Here is a 25,390-nt window from a genome sequence, read left to right on the forward strand (position 1 = left end):
AAGAATCTCACCTCCTACTTTTTCAATTATTCTACGCATCTTTGAGTTAATTCTTGACTTGTTTCTTGATGTCCTTAAGCCAAGTGAAGTACTTTTGGCTTATCCAGGTCTCTCTCTACTTCTTCTCTCTCTGTGTCTTCACATTGAGTTCTGGTGTAATCAGACACATCCATCCATAAATGCACTTCTGCTTCTCTCCTCTGGCTACATTGGAAAATGATTCTGTTACTGTAATGTTGTTGTATATAGGACCAAGAGGAGGTGTGTCATGTCTTCTGGTTTATTGAACGTATATGGTGATCCTCTGGAAAGTGAAAGCTTCTTTAAAACACACCTCTTTCTGCTTCGTTTGTAACCTTAAGCCATTCTGACAGTCTAGACAGGGAAGGATCCTATAATACACATATATAAATAATGTCAGTCTTGTTAGTCATTCTGTGCCAAAATTATTTAAAAGAATCTAATTAAACAAAAATATAACAGATAGGAAAGAAAAGCAGAACACAATAACAAAAATGATCGTTCATGAAAAATAAATCTTATAGTCCCACTGAGCCTGCCTTTTGTCCGTTGAAAGGTGTTATAATTTGGGTTTTGCCTTTATTTTTAATTTATTGTGTTTCCCTGTACTCTTTTCAGACTTTTTGGAATTTCATTCACAGTTTTTCAGGTCACACAATTAATTTCTTTAATTTAAATTTAGTTTTGATTTTATTTTGTTAGTTCAAATTATTTCACAATGCTATTTTTGTATGTCAATGGACATCATCAGTTTGGTTAGTACGAGGCATCACCTTTGCAACAGTGTAAAGGTTGGAACCATGTATTATGAATACAAAAAAACTTAGCATGCATTCTTTGTGATGAGGTGTTTTCGCCTTTAGAATCTTTTGCTGTGGATTTGAACTTTATTATATGGCATGGACAATTAGTAATTTTGGTTTCTCAGTAACAAACTTGGCCTAGCGTTATAATTTGGCTAATGCTTTTATCCAAAGTGACGTACAAAACTGAAAATTGGTTTCACTTATTTTGTTTTTCCACAAATAATATTTTGTTTTTCCAGTTGGAGCATTGGCAGGTCAAATGACTTGCTCATGGTCACATAGTGTCAGTAGCAGGACTGTTAAGTCCAAAGCCTTAACCAATATGCCACACTACCTGCCAGTATCTTAGTTATATCTCATTTTCTGTCCCCGTATTCCTAATATGTGCCATGAAACAGCACTTGGAAGAAACAAGGGTGGGTTAGAGTGGTGTTGTGTCCTCACAGGTGGCGCAGTGGTAGTGCTGCTGCTTTGCAGTAAGGAGACTGTGGAGGATTGTGGGTTCGCTTCCCGGTTCCTCCCTGTGTGGATAGCGCTTTGAGTACTGAGAAAAGCGCTATATAAATGTAATGAATTATTATTATTAATGAAGACACAAGAAAACACATTTTTGTGTCAAAATAATACAAATGATTTTTTTTAAGTTTTGAACTTCAGGGATTCACTCTATATACTTATTCATGTAAAATATTATCTCAAAACATTTGTTAATGTAAATTATCATTATGTTTTTACTTCCCAAAATGTCATTATGTTTTTCATGTGGGTGCTGGCATTTTGTGATCCTGTTACCTGACACAATAAGTGTGGTTCTGACTATAACACTGCATTACATTATTAATTTGATTTCTTTAAAAGCTGGGATAACAACTTTCTTTGCATTCATGATTAAGGAGAGCTCCAAAAAAAGAATTATTACTGTTTTTAGTTACAAGGCTACAAATCCAGCACAACTTTCTGACTGTGAATTTTCTTAAGGTTGTATTTAGTATTTGTTTCAGATTTCTAAATTCAAAGATTGCCATCCTTGTTAACTTTGATTCTGCATAACATTTTTAGTTTGGTTACTGAATTTCTTATATCCTGTACCTTTTGGTTCACATTGTTTTTTCCCAATCTCCCAAGTGAATTTGAATCTGCCTCACTCTGCTACAGGCAGAACACATGACTTCTTCACTTTCCTGTTTCCAACATTTCTGTTTCGCCTTCCTTTTTGTCTTCCATTAGTTTCATTTACACTACATGTTCTGATGTGGATCAAATTATATCTTCATTATCTAAACCAAAACTACGGTGGCCCCAAAGGGCAAGTGACAAAGAATTTAAAGGTGTGCCATGGACAATTAAACAAGGAAATATGCACACTTAAGGTGACGCACAATTAAAAAAGGTTTTCTGCGCACATTCAAACGAGGTGACGCGTAAAATTAAATGTGGTGCCGTGCAAAATTAGACATGATACGCTCACAATCATAGGGGTGATGACAAGTAAAAGTGTACGGAAAGGGCAGGTACCTTGGCAAAACAAAAGGAAAACACTGATTGATTGTCAGTCCACAGGGGAAGTTTCCAGTTAAGTTGTGTGTTGAGTGACGGAAAGTTAATATTACATTCTTTTTTCAATTACATTGTTGGCAATCACATTTCCCGATGTATGTACATGATGGTGTACATTAACAGACGGACATCCATTTCTTTTTTTTTTGCCATGCAAGAGTTACATAAAAAAACAAACCCAAAGTTAAACTGGAGGTGCTCCCTGTTCTTTTTTTTTGCCTGCAGTGTGGTGCTTGATAGTTTGTTCCAGTTTGTTAAGATTCTACATACCAATATATTGTAATAGCAATCTAAAGGAATTAGTTGTAATCTAACAGGTGCTCTGTGGTGATTTTATGTTCGATTTGGTACTGTATCTTTGGAAAAGTATTTCAGCAAAAGAGACAAAAAAACAACCCTCACGTTCATGATTTATATGTGCTCAGAGTGTCCATATCTTTGAGCGTTCTGGATATTGCACAGTATTACTTGTTCGAGACAACAAGGCATTCCTTTCAGTAGTGCAATGACATAAAGAAAAAAGCAAAGTTTGATTAACACTTAATGAATTGTCACATACGTGTATGATTAACATTCGTCTTTGTTCTTTATTATTCATCACAGAATATATAAATTTTTCTGCATTAGTCTTCCAGCATTTAAAAATGATGATAAACAAAACGAGTTAATCAAAACGTAAAATCTTGAAACACTTGTGGACCAGACCAGAGACACATGCAGTCCAGCCTGCATGAGCGTGTTTAGAAGGTGGATTGGAAGGGGTGAGAATGATAGCACTTATCTAGGATACTCTCTTTAGCAAAAATTCATGGCATCCATCACATTCATTAGTGCATGGTTCCAGGGAGGTCTCCATCCTGGCATTGATTAACTCAAAGAAGGGGGTAGTGAGAGTAAGCAGTTCCCTCAGACCCCACGTGAGCAGTGGAAGACTTTAATTTGACATAGGCAGTGGACACAGAAGGGAAGAACGGCTGCTGGGATACAAGAGTGGACTTTAGCAGCAGGAGTGCTGTAAGATAAAACAGTAGAACTGAAGTTCAACTGAGCTTGGAGAATCATGTTCTACTGCCATGTAATCAACAGTCCTTTGAAGTCCCACTTTTAACCTATGTTTTCTTTTTTTACCACCTGACAGGTGCATGAGTACATCAAAGGCAGAGGACCGCTGTTCTAGTTTGAAACTATATTGATAATACATTACTTTTATGCAACAATTCAAGAACATTTTGAATTACCTACTGTATATATTTATATAAAAGCTATGTGAGGCAATTTAAAGACAATCTTGAAAACTGGAACTGAATGATTTTTTATAAAGATCAGCCTCGCCAAGTATGCAGTTAGAAAACTACTAATCTAACCTGACAACATTTTCCATTAGTAATTAAGGATTTTCAGATGAATTGTTACAAAACATAGCATTTAAGCAATTATAACAATCTGGTTAATAAATTAAGTAAATGAAATAGTAAAAGGTTTTAATAAAGTTTTAAACAGTAACTTGTGTCCGAGAATTAAAATATTAAGTATTAGGTGTATTTGATATAGAAAGAAATGAATAAGTATGTCAATTTGTCTTTGTGAAAATTTCAAGGTATTAATGAGAAAAACAATAGCAATCAAAAGATCAGTAGCCCCATTTTATGTATTTTCAGATAGTGATTAGAGAACTCCAGTTTTCTTCCCACACCCCAAAAATATAGATGTTCAGTGGTGTTTCTGCATTATGGGTTAGTGGGGCACAGTGCCAGGACAGTGGTAGTCAGTACACAAAAGACTCCAACTACTCAGTTGATGGTACCACCAACTCCAACTCCTCTATTTGTAATTAGACTAATATGTTTACTATGTTGATTGAAAGCACACAACATACAAGATAGATACAAGGCATTTCATTACTGCCATCGTCAATCATCAGGCTAATTTTTAGCATTCTTACCTGTTAAAGTTTGTGTTTAAAGGCTATAACAATGCTGCTGTGGCTTTTTTATATTATTTTTTATATTATTATGACAGGGTCATGGTTTGCCACTGTTGAGTCATGATTTACTATTGTATTTAATAGTAATGCGTCGTAGATAGTTTTTGAAGTTAGTCGTAGTGGGTTGCCACGGGATGATTAAGCAGTCCATATTGGTCTGAGGATCGTCAACAATTTTTCCACCATAGACAGATGATTATCCGGACATTCAACAAAAAAATGGGTCTCAAAGACATCAAAAAGGGCAAGATTGGGCACAAAAAATGTTTAAGAAACTCTGTTCTACGATATGCTCAATATAATTACTTATCTAGAAAAATATTGCTTTGTGAAGTTTATAAGGTTTTCTTTGGGCTAATTGTTTCAAGATTGTTTCTGACTGAGGGTCTGGACCAGTTGGCCCTACAGTGTTCTCAATACTCATGGTGCATTTGTGTATGTTCAACCTGAACTTTCCATTTTAGTGATGGTACTTGAAGGTCACCACCCATATTAATATAAGAACAGCCATAATCTTTTTTGTGATTTTGCACTTCCGGTTTGAGGTTTTTCCATTAGTATTTGTGCAGCACACACTAGTGAGGGTGGTATGAAAAATCCAGTACTGTTTGCTCCATTAATGGCAAAAAAGAAAGGAGATCAAAGTTTAGGAATGCATCAAACACATGACATTACACTGCATCTTTAATTTTCACACACCTCTGTTAACACCCAGCATTAAATTTGAAAAAGCTACCAAAGAAGCCTAAGTTTGGTACTTCCTCTACATGGAAAGGAAGAACACAGTGTGATGCTCCCCTTTCAAAGAAGCACATAATACTGGTCTGGAAAGAACAGGTATGTACAGTATGTATAAAATCATTTTTTCAATTGTTTAGTGGCATCGCTTCGGTGAGCATACACAAAGCCACATGGTAGTTAGTGGACATGCAGCATACATCGTGTGTCATCTGCATGTTTTTTCCATGTTATCCTAGATCTTCCTTTTTCTTCTCAAAGCTATTTGATTCTAAACTGGAAGGAGAAGCATCTCAATTTAGATAGTTCATATCCTATACATTTTTCTGGCAACAGGTAGTTGTGAGGCTGTGAATTTAGTTAATTTTAAATCTGTATTGCTGTATTTTTGTCAAGTGATGACGATGTTGTAGGATATTACAGTGATCTGATACCAATTGAGACAGACCATACTTCAGCATACCATTGGTTGATTGGTGTTTTGTGATGTGAATGGTTTATGAACTTACATGATTTCTTAGTCATTAGCAAAGGTAAGACTGATATAAGTTAGGTAAGTTCATACTTATATTAGAGACATTTGCACACATATAGAAATATTTTGGTATGGCTCCAGCAGAATTTTTATGCAAAAAACACCACTGTGCAGGCTATGCTGGTTGGTGACTCTGCGAGAGTGTGGATCTGTGCATGAGTATGGTACCCACACCAGTGTTGCTTTGTTGTGTTTTTGTGTCCAGTGCTCTGTTTCCCTACAAAGCTGAATTGGGTGAAGTGGATCCAGGAAAAGAATGAATGAATGAGTGCATGTAATACAGTATAGAACAGTCAACAAGCAAAGACAATCATGCAAGCAGATATTTCCACAGAAACGTACCTACCCACACCTGATGCATAAACTTCATTTATACACATTTTTTAATTTCCAGAGTGGTTTCACAACCCAATGGTCAAGCTGCATTCAAGAAGTGACTGGACCAGGCCAAGCGGACGTAACACCTGACAGCGGCAGATAAAGAGTCATTTCCAGAGGGTGGGACTGGATCACGTGTCTGCCTGGGGGGTTGCCAACCAGGATCCCGAGCTGTTTCGTCACGTGGTGGGTGTGGCAATGCACTGTACCAGTGCATGCTCCCCAAACTGACCTGACCTGACCTCACTGGATTCAAGAAGTAAAAAGTAGCTTTTAGATAGATAGATAGATAGATAGATAGATAGATAGATAGATAGATAGATAGATAGATAGATAGATAGATAGATAGATAGATAGATAGATAGATAGATAGATAGATAGATAGATAGAAATCAATTTTTTTGTCATGCAAAGTTGTTGAAAAAATGATAAAATGCCCAAGGAGCTCCAAAAATTGTTAGAAATAGTATAAATGCAAGGCTGGGTATATTGGTACGGGTCATTTAGAAGCATGCTTAAATTTTGTACTACTTTCATTCTTTGTGTTGTTTTTTTCAGATGCTTGATAATAACACACACATTTCATTGCCTCTTTCTCCAAAACTGTTCAACACTATTTTTTCTTCTAGCCGTCTACAGGCAGCAGTTCACTTTTGATGATTAGCAACACCGACAGTGAAAAACGCACAAAATCAGTGCAGTTGAAGCAGGCCAACTCTGGTGACTACTACAGAGCCTTAAACGAAATCAGTGAAGAGTCACCAGGAGCAGCAACGGTGATGGATGGAACAAAGGTATGCTTTGCTAAACAAGGCATTTTATTTTATAAAACTATAGTAGACATGACTACCTGTTGCAGTAAACAAAAGATGGAATGCCCTTTGTTGGGCACAGCCAGGTACTCTGCAGTATTATATGCTACATTAATTCTCAAACCCTCTTAATCTAATAAAGGTTTTTGGCCAGTCAGAGCCAATCCTCATAACAAAAATCACAAAGCAGGAGCCAATTTCAAGATGGAGTGCCAGTGCTTCAACTGGGACCCCTCATGAACAACTCCAAACTCTTGGATGTAATTTTGCTGTTTTGGTTTCACTTTGTTGTATTGGTGATATTGTCTATTGCTTTTAAGTTAAGGTTGGGCAATGATGCTTCTGTAAAACTGTGCTACCCCCATTACTGTATGGAAATTCAAAACAACCCTTGTTTCTATAATAAAGGCTGCACAACTAGAAAACAAAATTTAGTGGTCTCTGCAGGATTGATTGTGGGGGTTTCCATGATAAAGGCAGCTCAACATGCTAACATGGAACATAAAGTGAAAAACAACAAAAAAAAACGTGATCCATCTTTAAGGAAACATACAGCTCTATGTACTTTCTTTATAAAACAAGTTCATTGGCAAATACAGTTTAATGGTTAAATAGTTCTGTATCATTCATTTGATTTCATATTGCAACTTTTTTTTTTTCTGAATGCCGTGGTGTCTTTGAGGATGCTCCAAAGAGCATATGTAACCATCCAAAAGATTCATGAGAATGCCAAGGATGCATTGTATTCTACATTCTTCCCACATTCATCAATCATTACTTTTGAATGTAACTGTGCAGTCAAGGATGATCTTAGACTAACACTACAGACAGTTGACTGTTTTGTTTAGGTGTGTCCACATAAAATATGAAATGTCCCAGTTGACCAATTTCATTGAAATGTGGTACAGCTTTTCTTCAAAGAAATATATCAGGAATATTAGATTTGTGTCCAGATATCTTAATGATGGCATGCTGGAGAAAAACATAAAAAGCATTGGTGAATTTTCTTTGAAAACTTAATTACTGATTAATTTACTCTTTCTGATTAATTAGAGCAGTTATTTCAGCCTTTCTATTTTCATATTTTCATATGTTCCATAGACACTCCTGATGGTGAAACAAATGCCCAAGTTATCTAAACTGGAGAAGAGTCTTGCGTGCAGCCATTAGTTGTGTGCATGCAGGTGGACTCAACATACTGTAGATTTTAACACTTGTTTAAGTGCTTCTATCAAAAAATTTATGTTTAAGACATATGAACCACAATTAGCCATATACCCTCCATAACTAACAATTAACAATAGTGGAATTTATTTTCCTTATTTTTTTAACCATTTGTAGCCTTTCTCATGATTGCAACCATTTCAATTTTACAGTTGATACATTGCTGAATGGATCAATGACAGCATCACAACTGATACCGTGCTGATTTTATTTAAGATGGTGGCCTGAATTTCCAAATGTCCAAGCTTTTGAATAAACAAATCTTAGAAAATTATTTGCAAATTCAATTATAGTTAGGAAAAGAAAGCTTTAGTTTATTGTTCTTTTCAACTGGTCACTACATTGTTATTTACATTATACTATTTGTAGCTGGAATCCCACAAAGGGAGAAAATGAATCACCTATCTTAAAATATTTTTTATTCCAAAGCTTTCAGCTCTTATCAGGAGTATCATCAGAGGAAAATGATTAGACATACAGGAATCCAAGGCAATATATAGCAAATAAAGAAGGGAGGGTAGGTGAATGATTAATGAGGTGGGGTTCAGAGGGTTTTGGTCATAAACTCTTATTTATTATGTGCATGTTCTTCTTTTCAAGCCTGCATATGCTGGATTCATGTCCAAATGTCTGGTAATTGTGTTTTCATAGCCATGATTCAGCCAACTCTCTGGCATTTTTAGTATTAGCCTTGAATTTTTGAGTCCTATTTAAATGTGTGTCTTGTTGAACTTGTATGTGCATAGATCAGAGACCGTGGGTCCTACCTTCTGACAGCATTGTAATGTTTTTGTATATGTGTGATGAGTGTTTGTGACGTTTGTCCCATGTATACAGCTGGGCATGAATGATATGGTATGTTATAAACTGCATTTTGTGTCTCTGCTGCCAATTTCCTGCTTTTAGCATTAAAAAGGACTGTGCACAGAGTGTTTGTAGGCTTGTGCCCTATTTTGATTTTGAAGGATATGTGCCATACTTTCTGACACCCCATGATGATAAGGAAGTGTGTGCCAGGTGCATGGGGGGGAGTGTCAGATTAGAGTCAATTGTTTGCTGGGGTCTCTAGCATCTCCTATGTAAACACTGTTTGATGAATGTCTTTGGATAGCCGTTTGATGTGAACAGTTGGAAAAGATAGCATCTTTCATTCTTTTTAGTCTTCTTGGTATTACAGTGGGTGTGAACTCTTCTGAATAGTGTCTTAACACAGCTCTATTTATGTGATGATGGGTGATTGCTGGCAAAGTGTAATATTTTGTCTGCATAAAATTCATAGCAATAAACACCTGTAATCAGGATGGTGTCATTACTTCTTTCAATGGAGATGTCCAGGAAACTGATGTGTCAGTTTATTTCTTTTTCTGCAGTGAACTGGATTGCAGGGAATATTGCGTTGATGTGATTTTGGAAATCATTATGCTATGTTATGTTATATTGTATTTCATTGTATGAGTTAAAGTTTCAAAAATCTAGGGTCAGGTTTATAAAACTTGAGTACGTAGAAAAAGAGGCATGCAATGTGTGTAGACAGTTTTCCATACAAAACTCAGGATTTATAAATGAAAATGAGACATTTATTTATGGTAACTCTAACCCATCAGTATGCAACATTTTAGAGAAACTGGAAAATAACAACACCCTTAATCAAGTACAGAAATGCAGCCAGACCAGCTAAATGATGGATCTCACGTATAATAATTTATATCACCAAGCCGTTATTATAATGTGCATCGATGTGACAAATATATTAAACCTCCATATAAATATGATGTATAGGCTCTATTTTAGTTCCAATTCTGCATATTTGCACTGAGAACTTTTTTGTTTTTTCGTGAATGTATATTGGCTGCCTGGTGTTAATTCTACAGATTAGAATCCAAAGTCCAGTGTGATTCACTCCATGCATACAGAAAGCTGTAAATTTAATGCTCTATAGCCTATTCACTGCCAAATGGTTTGGCACAGCATGACTTGTTTGACACTGCTTGATGACTATACAAAAGGTCATATATAAAAGGATCAAGCTATTAGGCATTGATCTGATATTTTTGTTCATGATGATGACTAGATTATAAACCGATCTAGATTGTCAAAAGCCATTTTTTTGGAATTATGTGGTGAGCTAGACCCTGAATTGAAAAGATAAACTGCCTGAAACTGGGTTACACTTCTTCATATCCATATTTTAACAATAGTTGGCTTTTTGGCAGTAGCATGTTCTCCCCGTGTCTGCGTGGGTTTCCCCTGGGTGCTCTGGTTTACTTCCACAGTCCAAAGACATGCAGGTTAGGTGGAATGGCGATTCTAAATTGGCTGTAGTGTGTGCTTGGTGTGTAGATGTGTTTGTGTGTGTCCTGCGGTGGGTTGGCACCCTGCCCAGGATTGATTCCTGCCTTGTGCCCTGTGTTGGCTGGGATTGACTCCAGCAGACTCCTGTGACCCTGTGTTCAGATTCAGCTGGTTGGAAAATAGATGGATGGATGGGAACTGGCCAACAGGTCAGGAATATCTCATTCAAGCTTCAGCTTCTTCATGCCCACCATGCTGGAAGCAATAAACTGTCTGACAAGGCGCTACATTCAGTTTCGGTATGGTTTGGTTGTATATGCCAGCATAAAAAGGAAACATTTGCAGTAGTGTCTGGTTTTCTTAATGTAACTGAAGCAATTGACAAAGCTTATATTGCATTAAGTGAGAATGAAGCTGCTTTTAGCTTTAAGCTGTTATATTCCATTAACACACAAGTCATCTGTGAAGCCAGGATGAGACTGACAAACATCAAACCCTGATTTATTTTGAGGTAAAGTAGCATTAATCAGATAACTTGCTGAAGGTGCTGAACATTATTGCTGACTGGCAGAACTATCACTGTTTCATATGAAAAATATATTCATTGTAACAGCAATCGTGTCATTACACATCCTGGGTAATAGTAATAGACACTGGCACCTTATGCCTTTCTCCAGCCCTAGAGTGCAGAGGAGAGGCAATTCATTGCAAGGTGCACCATAGAAATCCTCAAATGCATCAGGTGGGATTATGCTTCACTAGCCAATGAAGGTCTACAGTATTGTGACTGCATATGTATGAGGTTCATTAGCATAGTTCATATATCATAGTTCATATAAATCAGTGGGGTTCGAGGCACGTTCATGTATGCACATTTACAAGATGATTGTGACTTATAAAGGGTAAATTATGTAGTAATGTGCCTACGGTAGGTTTTATAAATCTAATTTTTCTTTGTAGTTTATGCATTTTCCTGTTTTTTAGCATATTTTCATGCTAAAATCCAAGCAAACTTTTATAACTGAGACCCCTGGAATTTGAGAAAATAATTATATGCATGGCACAAGAAACACATATCTGTGGCAGCATTTGATCCATCAGTCTTTATTTTATTTATTCCTACTTTCCATGAGAGTATATGTCAGCTTTTGACCAATTACCATATGTCAATGTCCAGCGCTCTTTTTCTTTCTGTCAGTAATGCTGTAGCACTGTTACACTGCAAATAAGGACACTGAGAGTCTACTGTTGTTTGATTGCAGAGATGATCAACTCAAACAGAAATGAAAGTGTTGGTAGCTCTAGTTTCTAATCTACCATTCTAATATACTTTCAGAATATAGAATTTGCATCGGCTCAACAGCGTTCATCACAAAACATGCCTCCACCACCTCCGGCACCACCCTTACCACCAGCAAACAGCCTGGCATCTTCAAAGTCGAAAGCTCAAAGTACATCTGCTCATATTAAAGTGGAGACACCTGCAGGTGAGACAAGAACTGCTTGGACATTTTGAGCAATAGGTATTGTAATACACTAAAAACCTAAACTAACTGGTTTTGTTTAAAAAATGTAAACAAATTAATTTTATTTTCGTAAAGCTTTGTCAAATGAAAAGGGCATTCTATAGTAATAGGGGGTTTAGTAAACACTAAGTCACAAATTGTATTATTTCTCTTTGAGAGTAGTACATTTATTCTCAGAAAGAAGGAAAGAAAGAGCAGACTGTACAACAAACCCAATTCTATACATTATTTCTTATTTATTGGAAGACAGTTGTAATGGTGGTGATGCCTGTGTTCAGACATTTTGGCTGTGTTGTAATTGCTCCTGAACTGATAAGCTCAATTGTCTGTTTGTTTTTTTTTTTGTTTTTGTTTTTGGTTTTTTTTTTTGCATTTGCTTTCTTTAAGGGAAAAAATTATTTAACACGGTGATGCCAAATTCGGGCAATGTAAAACTATTTTCTGAAATGAAGAAGAATTTTAAGTCTCTTAAGCATGCAGGAATCACAGCAGTGTTTTCTGGACAGGTAAGAAAATGCCACCACTCCTCTGCATTCTCTTCTTCCTTACTTTAAGGTTTATCTCTTACTAAATTAACAAGATGGCACTTTGGCTGCCTCACAGTATTAGGACACTTGTTTAGACCCCTGGCCCTGACTCCCTGTTGCTGTGTGGGTTATCTTTCCACATCCCACAGACCTGAAGGATAGGTGGATCAGTATATCTAAAAAGGCAACTGGCTTAATCTAGAAAAATCACAATGTTCAACAAGGATGTGCAAGGCAAGATACAGTAAAGTATCTCCTTTATTGTGAACTAAAGACTAACAACTGACCTGAAGACCATATTGAAGCAAGCATACCAAGAGCTAAGAAACCTAGCAATCAAATCTATCCCATTCTAAACATGAGCATTACAAGTAAACTCTTTGTGATATAGAACCACAATCTGCACCCAAATGTTGAAATGACATTCCATGAGTGTGGGGTCAACTGGCTGACAACTACATATTAGCTTCACATTAACTGTAAAACAAATTTCTAAGACTTTCCTTTGGTACACCCTGGTTTGTGACCAACAAAGAGCTACATTATAACACTTCCTGACTCATTGTGAAACAAATAAATCAAGAAACAGCAGCAAAAATGTTTACTCGGTAGAGCGATCTCTAACAGGAGGGCATTAAAAACATTAAAATCAAACAACTACAATAAATCTCATTAGAGAAGATACAAAAGACCCTGAGTCTCACTGTCTGAACCTTAGCTAAAATCAAGTATGCTGCACATCCTTGACCACCATTAACCGATAAATGTCACAAACACCTGGGGCCTCATGTAAAAACGATGCGTACGCACAGAAATGTTGCGTACGAACGTTTCCACGCTCAAATCGCAATGTATAAAACCTAAACTTGGCGTAAAGCCACGCACATTTCCACGGTAACTCATACCTTGGCGTACGCAATTTCTTCGCTCGGTTTTGCAGAATGGTGGCATCCAGCGTCAAAGCAGTGCTACTGTTCCTGTGTGGTCACCCTTTCTTTCTTAGCTCCACATTCCTGACGCGGCTTTATAAATACACTGAAACTAACTGCATATTCTTTATTAGTGTAGTGCATTTGATTGTAATTAACCTGCAGCAATATAATGGTCCAGGGATTAGCCATAGTATTCCAAATACCATAACTGCTTTAGCGTTGTAACTCTCACTGCATCTTCTTCTTCTTTCAGCTGCTCCCATTAAAGGTTGCCACAGCAGATCATCTTTTTACATATTACTCTCACTGCACCACTCGGAGTATTTATATCACTGTATCTGAGTGGGGAATCACAGCAGCAGCTGATCGAAAAGAGAATTGTCGGTACACAGCATGAAGCAGACGCTGCCTGAGCCAAGACAAAACGCTTCAGAGACTTCCCTGTACGGACTTCACGGTTTAGAAAAAGTTTCATCCCAAGAACTATAAACGCACTCAATCAGTCCATCAAGTGCTCCTTGTAGAACTGTTTGTACTTATAAGTACAATCACCTCACTGTAAACTTGCACTACAGTTATAATATTGCACTACCTGCGCCACTTTATGAAGCGCGTATTTACATATGATGACGATATCATTTTTAAGATGAAATGCAGCAAAATATGTTGACTATTATACAGATAAAACTTTAACTTCATTTAAGTAATCTTTATTGTTAATAATTAAACATGTGAGGACACGGTGCCGCAGCTAGTTCAGGGATTGTTCCTGCATTGCGTTGTATTCTTGCTGGACACTGGAAGGATAGACAGATATAATAATTAAACATGTACTATGAAGATATTTCAATGTTCCTTAAAAGTTTTGAAGAATCTGCGTTTTAAGCTTACAGATGGCTTCATGTCTATATAGCTGATTGTGTGGCGATTGGGTTTTTGGAGAAAGAAAAGTAAGGACAGGAATTGGAGGTTAGTACGTTTGAAAAAGACAGTACTTCTGTAATAAATTGTTTCATCGAAGGTCGCGCATGGCGCCGCAAGCCTCTTGCGTGAGACATGAACAAGCACTGCGCCACCGTGTTCCCATGTTTAATAACATGCTTTCATTCCTATCATCATGAAAAAGATATCATGTATACATCTCAGTATTTTAATTATTCAGAGAGCTGTAATATCATGAATGTAATGGATTATGTGTCCTGTCGGAGAAAGAGAAAGCCCGTTTAAGAAGCAGGTATTGATTCACACATGTAGAGTACATAGAAGATCAAATACAGAACAAAGCATTTAATGTGCCACTTTAGTTACAATGGGATTTGAGAAACTAGTAAATTTAACGATTTTAAGATGAAGTTTATGATGTTCTACTTTAAGGGCAAAATAAACTACGTGATTAAAGTGGAAATTTCGAGATTAAAGTTGACATTTCATGCTTTTTTCCCCACTGTGTTTCTATTTTTTTTTGTCTGTACCCTAATAAGCTTTCATATGACACTCAGATGGTGGGCTACGACTCGCCTTTTCACGGCGACTTTGATATGTGATTTCTTTTTTATTTTGGGCACTGTGCGACTTTGTGAACTTGAGCCTTCGAGTTTCTCCGACACTCTGTCACTCGATCAACTTCCTTTTGTTGATTATACCACTGTTTAAACCAACAAATAGTACGTTTTTCCTTTGCCTCCACTTGGTATTCGCTGAAATTCTTATATTTCCCCCCATGCTTTTCCCATTGTCTTTTCACAGAAGGCTATTTATATTGATTTGCATATTCAAAGAGGCATAATTCTGGGAGGAGTTGGAGCGGGACAGAAGGCGCGTGCACGTACGTTACTTTTTTCACGCTGAGCTGGATTTATGTAGTGGAAGAACGTGAAAGTTTGCGTACATACAGATTCCTGCATCTGGATTTTTCTGTGCGTATGCACATTCCCGCTTTTGTGCTTACGCCATGTTATAGTGTGAGTTCTACGCACGCCGTTATACATGAGGCCCCTGATGATTAAAATCTTTGAGATGAAAAGAGTGACAAAGACAAAGCCTCAGTCTTCCATACCAGCTAAAGACTCTTGCCCTGCATGAATAAATGTGGGTGTGAATGAGTGTGCCCTGCCATGGAGTGAGAATTTCCCCAAAGTTGGCTCCTGCTTTCACCCAGTGTTCTTGGGAGATGCTGAACTGGATCGAGTGGTTTTATTAAATGGCTAAATGCATGATGTAGTTTAACAAGTAAAGTAGACCGATGATATTATAGTTTGTCCATCCATTCATTATAAACCACCTTAATTAAGTTCATGATCACAGGAGTCAGATTAATTTAAAACTTCTTAAATATTTTTTATTTAGCAACTTTCACCATGAGGACCATTTGCATATAATTGCATAGTTCAAAACCTTTCAAGATATGTATCTCTTATTGACATTAGCTCCATAAATGATTAGGTAAGGCATTGCACAATACAAATACAGTCCTAGTCTCATAAAGCAAAAGCTGTCAATCTACAATTACTTTAATGTAGCTAATTTCATTGAAAAGCATTATGGATCAAAAACATATTGGTGATAGTGTTAAAATGCAAATTATTTTTATATACTAAGTTGCATATAATAGCAGTGCTTTAAAAAGCAATTACTACAGAAATGCTGCAATTTAGAACACAACAGTTAAGATATAAAGTGTCTTTCATAGCTCTTTCTTTCTCAACAGGGTGTAAAGCAAATCTGGAAACAAACCCAGAATTCAATAACCCACTAATCTTAAACCCACTAAATCAGTTCAAAGTTTGAGGGGCCCAGAGGATTTTCCAGCAGCAAATCCGAAACCACTGGACCAGGGTGTCCATCTATTGCAGGACCCTCACATGCCCACATTCACACAACACCAATTTAAGAGGATCATCGGTTAGCCTAACACACACTTTTTTGGGAAGTGGGATTAAAATCGGTGAGACCTTGAGGGAAAAAAAATCATACAAACCCAGAAAGAATTTGTAGTCTCCACATAGTCAATATCCATCCATTGTCCAACCCGCTGAATCCGAACACAGGGTCACAGGGGTCTGCTGGAGCCAATCCCAGCCAACACAGGGCACAAGGCAGGAACCAATCCCGGGCAGGGTGCCAACCCACCGCAGCATAGTCAATATGCAGATGTGATATTCAAACTTGGGATGCTAAAACTGTGAGACAGAAGCACTAACTCCTGCAACAACATGCAGCCTTAAGAATTCAATAATTCTTAAGGGAATACTATACCCCAAAAATAATTTATTTTTAATATGTTACTCATCCTATGTAGTTTGTAAAGCAGTGGCTGAAAAAAAATTAATGTTATGTTATCATGGAGGAAAGTACATAACAAAGCTTCTGATAGAACATGACATAATGGTGACCAAAGCTGGATAACAGCAACAATATAAGAAACGTCCATAAAAAAAAATCTCATTTTGCTCGTGTCACATACATGTCAAGTCATCTATTCTTTTGCTCACAACATGCAAAACACATGCATTTTTTTGCTAAAATATAGAATAAATAACTCCAAAAAATGAAAGTAGTCCAAAAACGTGAAGCCCCTTTACACAGGGTTGCACTTTTGAATTAAGCACAGAATTCTTGAACAATGAATGGAGAGGCGGGTCTTCAAGTTAAAAGTGCAACACTAGTACCATTTAATATTTTTATTGATGTTTTTGATATTCTTTGCTGTTGTCCAGACATAACAAAGTTTCACCCAATGATTTATCAGAAACTTTGTTAGGTTCTTTCGCCACAAAAACATGAGATTCATTTTTTTTTTACAGACACAAAAAAAACTATGTTAGGTAAGTAGCTTAAAGAATTATATTTTTGGGTGGAGTATTCCTTTAACTCATTTGTATTATGTTGAACCCGTCAGTTAGAAGTATCCCAAACTAAATATGCTAAAAACTAATAATACAAAGTAATTAAATTACATAGTTTATATAATATACTTTCATAATGAGTGTTATCTTAAAACTCATTGCAGAACAAACATAAGAAACTTAAAATGTGAATAAACACTTTGGTCTGGGTGGCAGTGTAAATTCAACAGATTACCATTAGAGGGTTTTTACACTGTGGCTGCTGATGTGCTCATGCAGTAAATGCTGATTATTTTGCAACATTGCAGTCAACCAACTGAAGCAGCCCTGAAGCATCAGAATATCTATATATATAATTCACTAAGTCCATGGCAAGCAAGATGCACGCAAGACGAGCCCCGCCCACCAACAATTCACTAAGCAGCCGACCATGGCACACGCACTACAGAGCCAACAATTTGCGCGAGAGCAAAAGCATTTGCCAAGAATGTTTTCATTAATCAAGAACGAAAGTCGGAGGTTCAAAGATCACATACCGTCGTATTTCCGACCATAAACGATGCCGATTGGCGATCCAGCGGCATTATTCCCATGACTTGCCGGGCAGCCATTACTCCCACTGGCATGCCTCCGCATAAAGTCAAACTTAAAATTGGTTCAGTCGTCATGCTTCTCAGAAACCTCATGCCAGCAAGAAAACTCTGTAAAGGCACTAGACTGACTGTTGCCAGTATTCACCGCAATGTACTGGAGTGTAAAACAATCACAGTTGCTACCTCACAAACTGTCCTTATTCCCCAGATTTCCCTGACCCCATCAGTTTCAAATTTGCCTTTTACTTTTACACGCAATTTTCTGTTAGATTGGCCTTTGCAATGACAATTAGTAAGGCGCAGGGACAAACTTTCAAAAAGATATGCCTGTATCTGCCAAAACCAGTTTTCAGTCACGAACAATTATATGTTACTCTCTCCAGCGTTCCATCTTTTCATTCATTTACAGCACACAGATGCGCGCGTGAGAGAGACACACACACACACACAGGCGCACGTGAGAGAGAGACACACACACACAGGCACGCGAGAGAGAGAGACACACATACACACACACACAGGCGCGAAAGAGACACACACACACACAGGCGCTCACGCGAGAGAGAGACACACACACACACAGGCGCGAAAGAGACACACACACACACGGGCGCTCACGCGAGAGAGAGACACACACACACACAGGCGCGAAAGAGAGAGAATCCCTGACACCATCAGATTCAAATTTGCCTTTTACGTTTACACGCAGACAATTTCCTGTTAGATTGGCCTTTGCAATGACAATTAATAAGCCACTGAGACAAACTTTCAAAACAATATTCCTGTATCTGCCAAACCAGTTTTCAGTCACAGACAATTGTATGTTGCTCTCTCCAGAGTTCCATCTTTTCATTCACTCACAGTCGTATCCTCAAACCCACCCCATTTGGACAACTGTGTCTTTTAGGAAGTGTTCACCCATCAATACATAATTATAAGGCGTATGCTACGCCGCGGATTGGCTAGTTTGTAATAATATTCTACAGGTTTCTTTGTCTTGATTTCCCTAGTTAGTGTTCAATGTACTTGCATAATATTCACTTCTTGTCTTGTTATTGTTTATGGCATTTAGAGCCTTTGTCAAGGTGCCTTTATTATTTAGTGTTTGTCTATATAACAAGATTTTAAATAAACATTATTTCAGTGAGATACTGGATTAAGTATATTTAATTAAGGATGAATGGATATGTCTGTGAATACATGTGTATGGTATAAGGGGGCAGTTTTATCTATTGCTATACCTAAAATGTTTTCTTCTGTTGCTTGCCTTTATAGAAGCAAGACACCAAATCATCTGCAACGGTGACTCTGCCCACAGAGGAAGTCAGCGTGGTGGACATTGACTCACTTGTCCCTACTCATGATGAGAAAGGGCTTCCCATTGCAGAGTGGAAGCGCCAAGTGATGGTGAGACAGTTGCAGGCCAGGCTGCAGGATGAGGAGGAGCAAAGAAGAAAGGTAAATTATTGATTAGCTCGCAGATTGCACTTTCCCCTTCTGTTGTGTCTATTAATTTCATAATGACACAAGGACTTTTACATCTCATCTAAAATGAGAACGTAAGGGAGGCCATTAAAATTCACAGGGATAAGGAAAGATTGCAACAGGACTACTTGATACTCTGTGAAAACAATATTAAGTCTAAGGTTCTCCTCGGTTCTGAAAAAATAATTAGTTTAGACCATCAAAACAATAGAAAATCAATTTGAAAAGAAGTGCTCCTTTGTATTAAATTAAAGATAATTACTCATCACTCTGTTGATTCCTTCTTCAATTCATTCTGGTCCTTAAACCCGTACTGGATTAAGTGCATTTAGAAAATCCATGACTGGACAGATAAATATTTATACTGTAGAAATTAAAAAAGGAAGAGGTGAGTTATTTATTTTCTGTATTTTGGTTAATTACTTTATTTATGGTTATTAACTGTGCTCAGGCTAATTGGTGATTCTATGTACTTGTGGCAAGGAGTATTGTATATGTGTGCAGGGCCCCTGTGATTCTCGTTAATTCTTTTCTTTTGCTGCCAGCTTCAATTTTTACTCCTTTAGACTTTCAACAGGAAAAAGCAGTATGAATTCATTTTGTTAATTATGTATGGTTTTCAGTTTCACTGAAAAGCCTACACCATATATTTATTCACACGTAATGTTGACATTTACAGTTTCTGTGAAATAGAGCAGAGAGCAGTCACTGCTAAATTTTTTTTTGCTTCTGCAGTATCATTTTGACAAACTGATTTGTAGCCTCTCCTTTTCTTCAAATTGCCAGTATCTTGAAACAGAACACCAAATATTAACATAGAACTGAAAACTAAATCTAAAAATTAAACAGACACTTGACACAATTTGTTATTCCAGAATCCATTCAATATGTTTCTTGTTCCACCTCCTCAATAACATCCCTCAAAGAGCTTGGGCTGTGATCTACTAGCTGGCTTGCTGCTCTTGTACATTTTGGCAGTTGATGTTCTGCTCTTGTTTTGCTACTGTAGATCAGATTTGTTTACTTGCTTGTGTTTCAGTAATTTTTTTTTTCATTCATATTTTGGCCCCTAAAAGTTTTAGGTGCAATCGCATTTAATACATGAAGAACCTACTGCAATAGCTATGTTTGTCTGTCTCTCTGTCTGTTGGTTTACATTAAACAACTCCCTGAGTGGGTTGGTTGAAATTTGGCACATTTAATTCTTCACAGAAATTTGTCGAGACAACTCAATGTTCAAAATCTCACACTGAAAAGCATTCTATCTTAAAATAGAGAAACATTCTGTGTGACTACAAATTTGTTTATTGGTTCAAATCACTATATGCACATGGTAGTTCTGGTGTACTTCCGGTGAAATCTCATCCAGCTCAGTCACTTCCATTGTCCATATTGTAGTTGTGACTTTTGTATAATGTCGAGAATGCCTGAGTAAAAGAAGTGTAGGTTTTAGCGTACATTTAGCTCTACAGCTGAACATTGTTGTGTACCTTTATGTCAAGCTTCCATTAAGTACAAGGTACAACAACAACAACAACATTTATTTATATAGCACATTTTCATACAAAAAGTAGCTCAAAGTGCTTTACATAATGAAGAGAAGAAAAATAAAAGACAAAATAAGAAATTAAAATAAGACAACATTAGTTAACATAGAAAGGAGTAAGGTCCGATGGCCAGGGTGGACAGAAAAAACAAAAAAAAACTCCAGAAGGCTGGAGAAAAAAATAAAATCTGTAGGGGTTCCAGGCCACGAGACCGCCCAGTCCCCTCTGGGCATTCTACCTAACATAAATGAAATAGTCGTCTTTGTAGTTCGGGTTTTTCACCGAGTCACTTGATGCCGATGGTCATACAGACTTCTGGCTTTTAATCCATCCATCATTGTTGGAACATCATGGTGCTTTGGGTAGATGGTGGTGGCGCACGCCACCACCAACAGGACACCGGAAAAGGAAACAGAAGAGAGAGTAGGGGTTAGTACAGATTTTGAATGAATAGTTATTATAATGAATTGGATATACAGAGTATCAGGAATAAATTACAGTGAAGTTATGAGAAGGCCATGTTAAAATAATGTGTTTTCAGTAGTTTTTTAAAGTGTTCCACTGTATTAGCCTGGCGAATTCCTACTGGCAGGCTATTCCAGATTTTAGGTGCATAACAGCAGAAGGCCGCCTCACCACTTCTTTTAAGTTTTGCTCTTGGAATTCTAAGGAGACACTCAGTTGAGGATCTGAGGTTACGATTTGGAATATAAGGTGTCAGACATTCCGATATATAAGCCGGGGCGAGATTATTTAAAGCTTTATAAACCATAAGCAGAATTTTAAAGTCAATTCTGAATGACACAGGTAACCAGTGTAGTGACATCAAAACTGGAGAAATGTGTTCGGATTTTCTTTTCCTGGTAAGGATTCTAGCAGCTGCATTCTGCACTAGTTGCAAACGATTGATGTCTTTTTTGGGTAGACCTGAGAGGAGTGCGTTACAGTAATCTAGCCGACTGAAAACAAACACATGAACTAATTTCTCTGCATCTTTCGATGATATAAGAGGTCTAACTTTTGCTATGTTTCTTAAGTGAAAAAATGCTGTCCTAGTGATCTGATTAATATGCGATTTAAAATTCAGATTACAATCAACGGTTACCCCTAAGCTTTTTACCTCCGATTTGACTTTTAATCCTAATGCATCCAGTTTATTTCTACTTAGTTTCTATACATTTCCTTCCATTGAGAAAACCCGATCTAAATGGATCATTGCTATCTGGAGAGAGAGTTTTATGGTTAGTTCCCATACCTGAGTGTGTAGCCAGTATTTTCAAAAAGAGGATTTTTGTGAGCCATGGTCTGAGACAGAGCAGCAATTGTTGAAGGACCTACAGAGGTTGAAATGCAAAAGTTGATTTTCATTATCTAATTTTATGCCTTATTAACATTTTCATTTTCCCCTGTTAGGTTGTTCTTATATTGTTGATTTGTCCTTTCCAAGGAGATCATAAAAATGATCTGTGGCCCAGGGCTATGTGTTTCAGAATTACTCTTAGAAATTGCACTAAAATTCACACAATTATAAGAATTTCTCCCCGTGACCCTGTGTTCGGATTCAGCGGGTTGGAAAATGGATGGATGGATGGATAAGAATTTCTACTACCTCAGAGTAGGACGTAAAAAGTATTTATGAATACGAGCTAGGAGTTTATGTTTAAAATCCAACAATGTTATGATTTCATGCCACTCTGAGCCGCAAATTGGCATTTGTGATGATGTTTTGTAGTTTTCTGGTATTAATACTAAGACTACACCACAATAATAATAATAATCAAAGTAGTAGTAGTAGAAGAAGAATAAGAAGAAGGTAATAATAGCATAATAAGTTAGCATACTATCAGTTCACTACAACATCAAGAGTAATACTGTAATGAGCTCTGAGATGGAAAGACCGTTAAACTGAATGAGAGTACAGCCAAAAATTGGCCGTGTTTAATTAACAATGAATGCTCCAAAGATTGTTTCTGCCTTGCACCCTATACTTCCTAGGAAACACTCCCGCTTCCCCATGACCTGGTTCAGGATAATGCAGGTTAACAAGATAGGTGGATGGATGAACCACAGCTGTATTTTAAGAAGAATCATCATTCTACTATTATTGCCACCTAAACACTTCATAAAGGGACAGTTACTGAAACTAGTCACAGTTTTAAGCTGCTTTCATTCTTTCAGTGTTCCCGATTATTTTCCACTATACCATGCCGTACCTCTCTCTGTGATTCCCCCTTTTCTTCTGCAAGACTCTATTTGTTCAATGTTCTGAGAGTTTCCACCTGTCATCCTGAACCTTCCCAGACTTGATAAGTGTAAAGCGAATGTTCCAGTGGTTCATGGAATACAGAGATCAGTGTACCTGTGTGACATACTGTACTTGTCAGTCACCTATCCTGCCCCACTTATCTTTAGGGTAATATGCTGGCTACTACAATACAATTGTGATCCAGGACTATGTGTTGATACTGTGATATCAATTGTGATTGACATATGCATGCCTATTCACACCTGTATGAAAGGCCTGTATGTGTGTGACAATTTCCATGAATGCAGCTTGCCTTAATATTACATCAAATGGAGTGGTGGGGAAATCTATGAATATGTGTATTACTTCATGAAGTGTATGGGCTTTAAAGTTTGCTACAAAATTTTAAAAAATGGTTGGTTGAAACACACACAAATCTTTGTAAGGGCTGCATTTTATACAAAATGTGACAATTTAATCATTAGAACAGGCGAGCAATTTTGACAAGATCAGGGGCCTCATGTATAACGCCGTGCGTAGAACTCACACTATAACATGGCGTAAGCACAAAAGTGGGATTGTGCGTACGCACAGAAAAATCCAGATGCAGGAATCTGTGCGCACGCATACTTTCACGTTCTTCCACTACATAAATCCCGATCGGCGTGAAAAGTAACGCACGTGCACGCGCCTTCTGTCCCGCCCCAACTCCTCCCAGAATTACGCCTCTTTCAATATGCAAATCAATATAAATAGCCTTCTGTGAAAAGACAATGGGAAAAGCACGGGGAAAATATAAGAATTTCAGCAAATACCAAGTGGAGGAAAAGGAAAAACGTACTATTTGTTGGTTTAAGCAGTGGTATAATCAACAAAAGAAAGTTGATCGAGTGACAGAGTGTCGGAGAAACTCGAAGGCTCAACTTCACAAAGTCGCACAGTGCCCGAAATAAAAAAGAAATCACATATCAAAGTCGCCATGAAAAGGCGAGTCGTAGCCCACCGTCTGAGTGTCATATGAAAGCTTATCAGGATACAGAAAAAAAAATAGGCACACAGTGGGAAAAAAGCACGAAATGTCAACTTTAATCTCGAAATTTCACGTAGTTTATTTTGCCATTAAAGTAGAACATCATAAACTTCATTTTAAAATCGTTTATTTTACTAGTTTCTCAAGTAGCACGTTAAATGCTTTGTTCTGTATTTGATCTTCTTTGTGCTCTATGTATATGAATCACTACGTGCTTCCGTTCTTTCTCTTTCTCCGACACAGAATCCATTTCATTCGTGATATTACAGCTCTCTGAATAATTAAAATACTGACATGTATACGTGATATCATTTTCATGATGATAGGAATGAAAGCATGTTATTAAACATGGGAACACGGTGGCGCAGTGATTGTTCATATCTCACGCAAGAGGCTTGCTGCGCCATGTGCGACCTTCGATGAAATAATTTATTACAGAAGTACTGTCTCTTTCAAACGTACTAACCTCCAATTCCTGTCCTTACTTTTCTTTCTCCAAATGACCAATCGCCACACAATCAGCTCTGTAATAGACGTTAAGCCATCTGTAAGCTTAGAACGCCGATTCTTCAAAACTTTTAAGGAACATCGAAATATCTTCGTAGTACATGTTTAATTATTCTATCCGTCTATCTTTCCAGTGTCGCGTCAGCGCAAGAATACAACGCAATGCAGGAACAATCCCTGAGCTAGCTAGCGCTGCGGCACCGTGTCCTCACATGTTTAATTATTAACAATACAGATTATTTAAATGAAGTTAAAGTTTTATCTGTATAATATAATCAACATATTTTGCTGCATTTCATCTTAAAAATGAATGCCGTCATCATATGTAAATACGCACTTTATAAAGTGACGCAGGTTGTGCAATATTATAACTGTAGTGCAAGTTTACAGTGAGGTGATTGTACTTATAAGTAAACAGTTATATAAGGAGCACTTGATGGACTGATTGAGTGCGTTTAGAGTTCTTGGGATGAAACCTTTTCTAAACCGCGAAGTCCGTACTGGGAAGTCTCTATAAAGCGTTTTGCCATGGCTCAGGCAGCGTCTGCTTCATGCTGTATACCAATATTTCAGCTGCTGCTGTGATTCCCCACTCAGATACAGTGATATAAATACTCCGAGTAGTGCAGCGAGAGTAATATGGAAAAAGATGATCTGCTGTGGCAACCCTTAACGGGAGCAGCTGAAAGAAGAAGAAGATGCAGTGAGAGTTACAACGCTAAAGCAGTTATGGTATTTGGAATACTATGGCTATTCCCTGGACCATTATATTGCTGCAGGTTAATTACAATCAGATGCATTACACT

General features: G+C 37.4%; 1 protein-coding gene across 1 annotated transcript in view; it reads left to right on the forward strand.

The window, feature by feature from the left end:
- Nucleotides 1-25,390, forward strand: part of espnla (espin like a) — a 114,962-nt gene that overhangs the window by 85,205 nt on the left and 4,367 nt on the right. Inside the window, exons 6-9 of the mRNA XM_028793319.2 lie at nucleotides 6,649-6,813; nucleotides 11,684-11,834; nucleotides 12,261-12,379; nucleotides 19,046-19,228. Coding sequence (XP_028649152.1) covers nucleotides 6,649-6,813; nucleotides 11,684-11,834; nucleotides 12,261-12,379; nucleotides 19,046-19,228 — 618 coding nt within the window. The remainder of the gene's footprint in view (nucleotides 1-6,648; nucleotides 6,814-11,683; nucleotides 11,835-12,260; nucleotides 12,380-19,045; nucleotides 19,229-25,390) is intronic.

Source organism: Erpetoichthys calabaricus, chromosome 2 (genome assembly GCF_900747795.2).
Source record: "Erpetoichthys calabaricus chromosome 2, fErpCal1.3, whole genome shotgun sequence".
Taxonomy (NCBI): domain Eukaryota; kingdom Metazoa; phylum Chordata; class Cladistia; order Polypteriformes; family Polypteridae; genus Erpetoichthys; species Erpetoichthys calabaricus.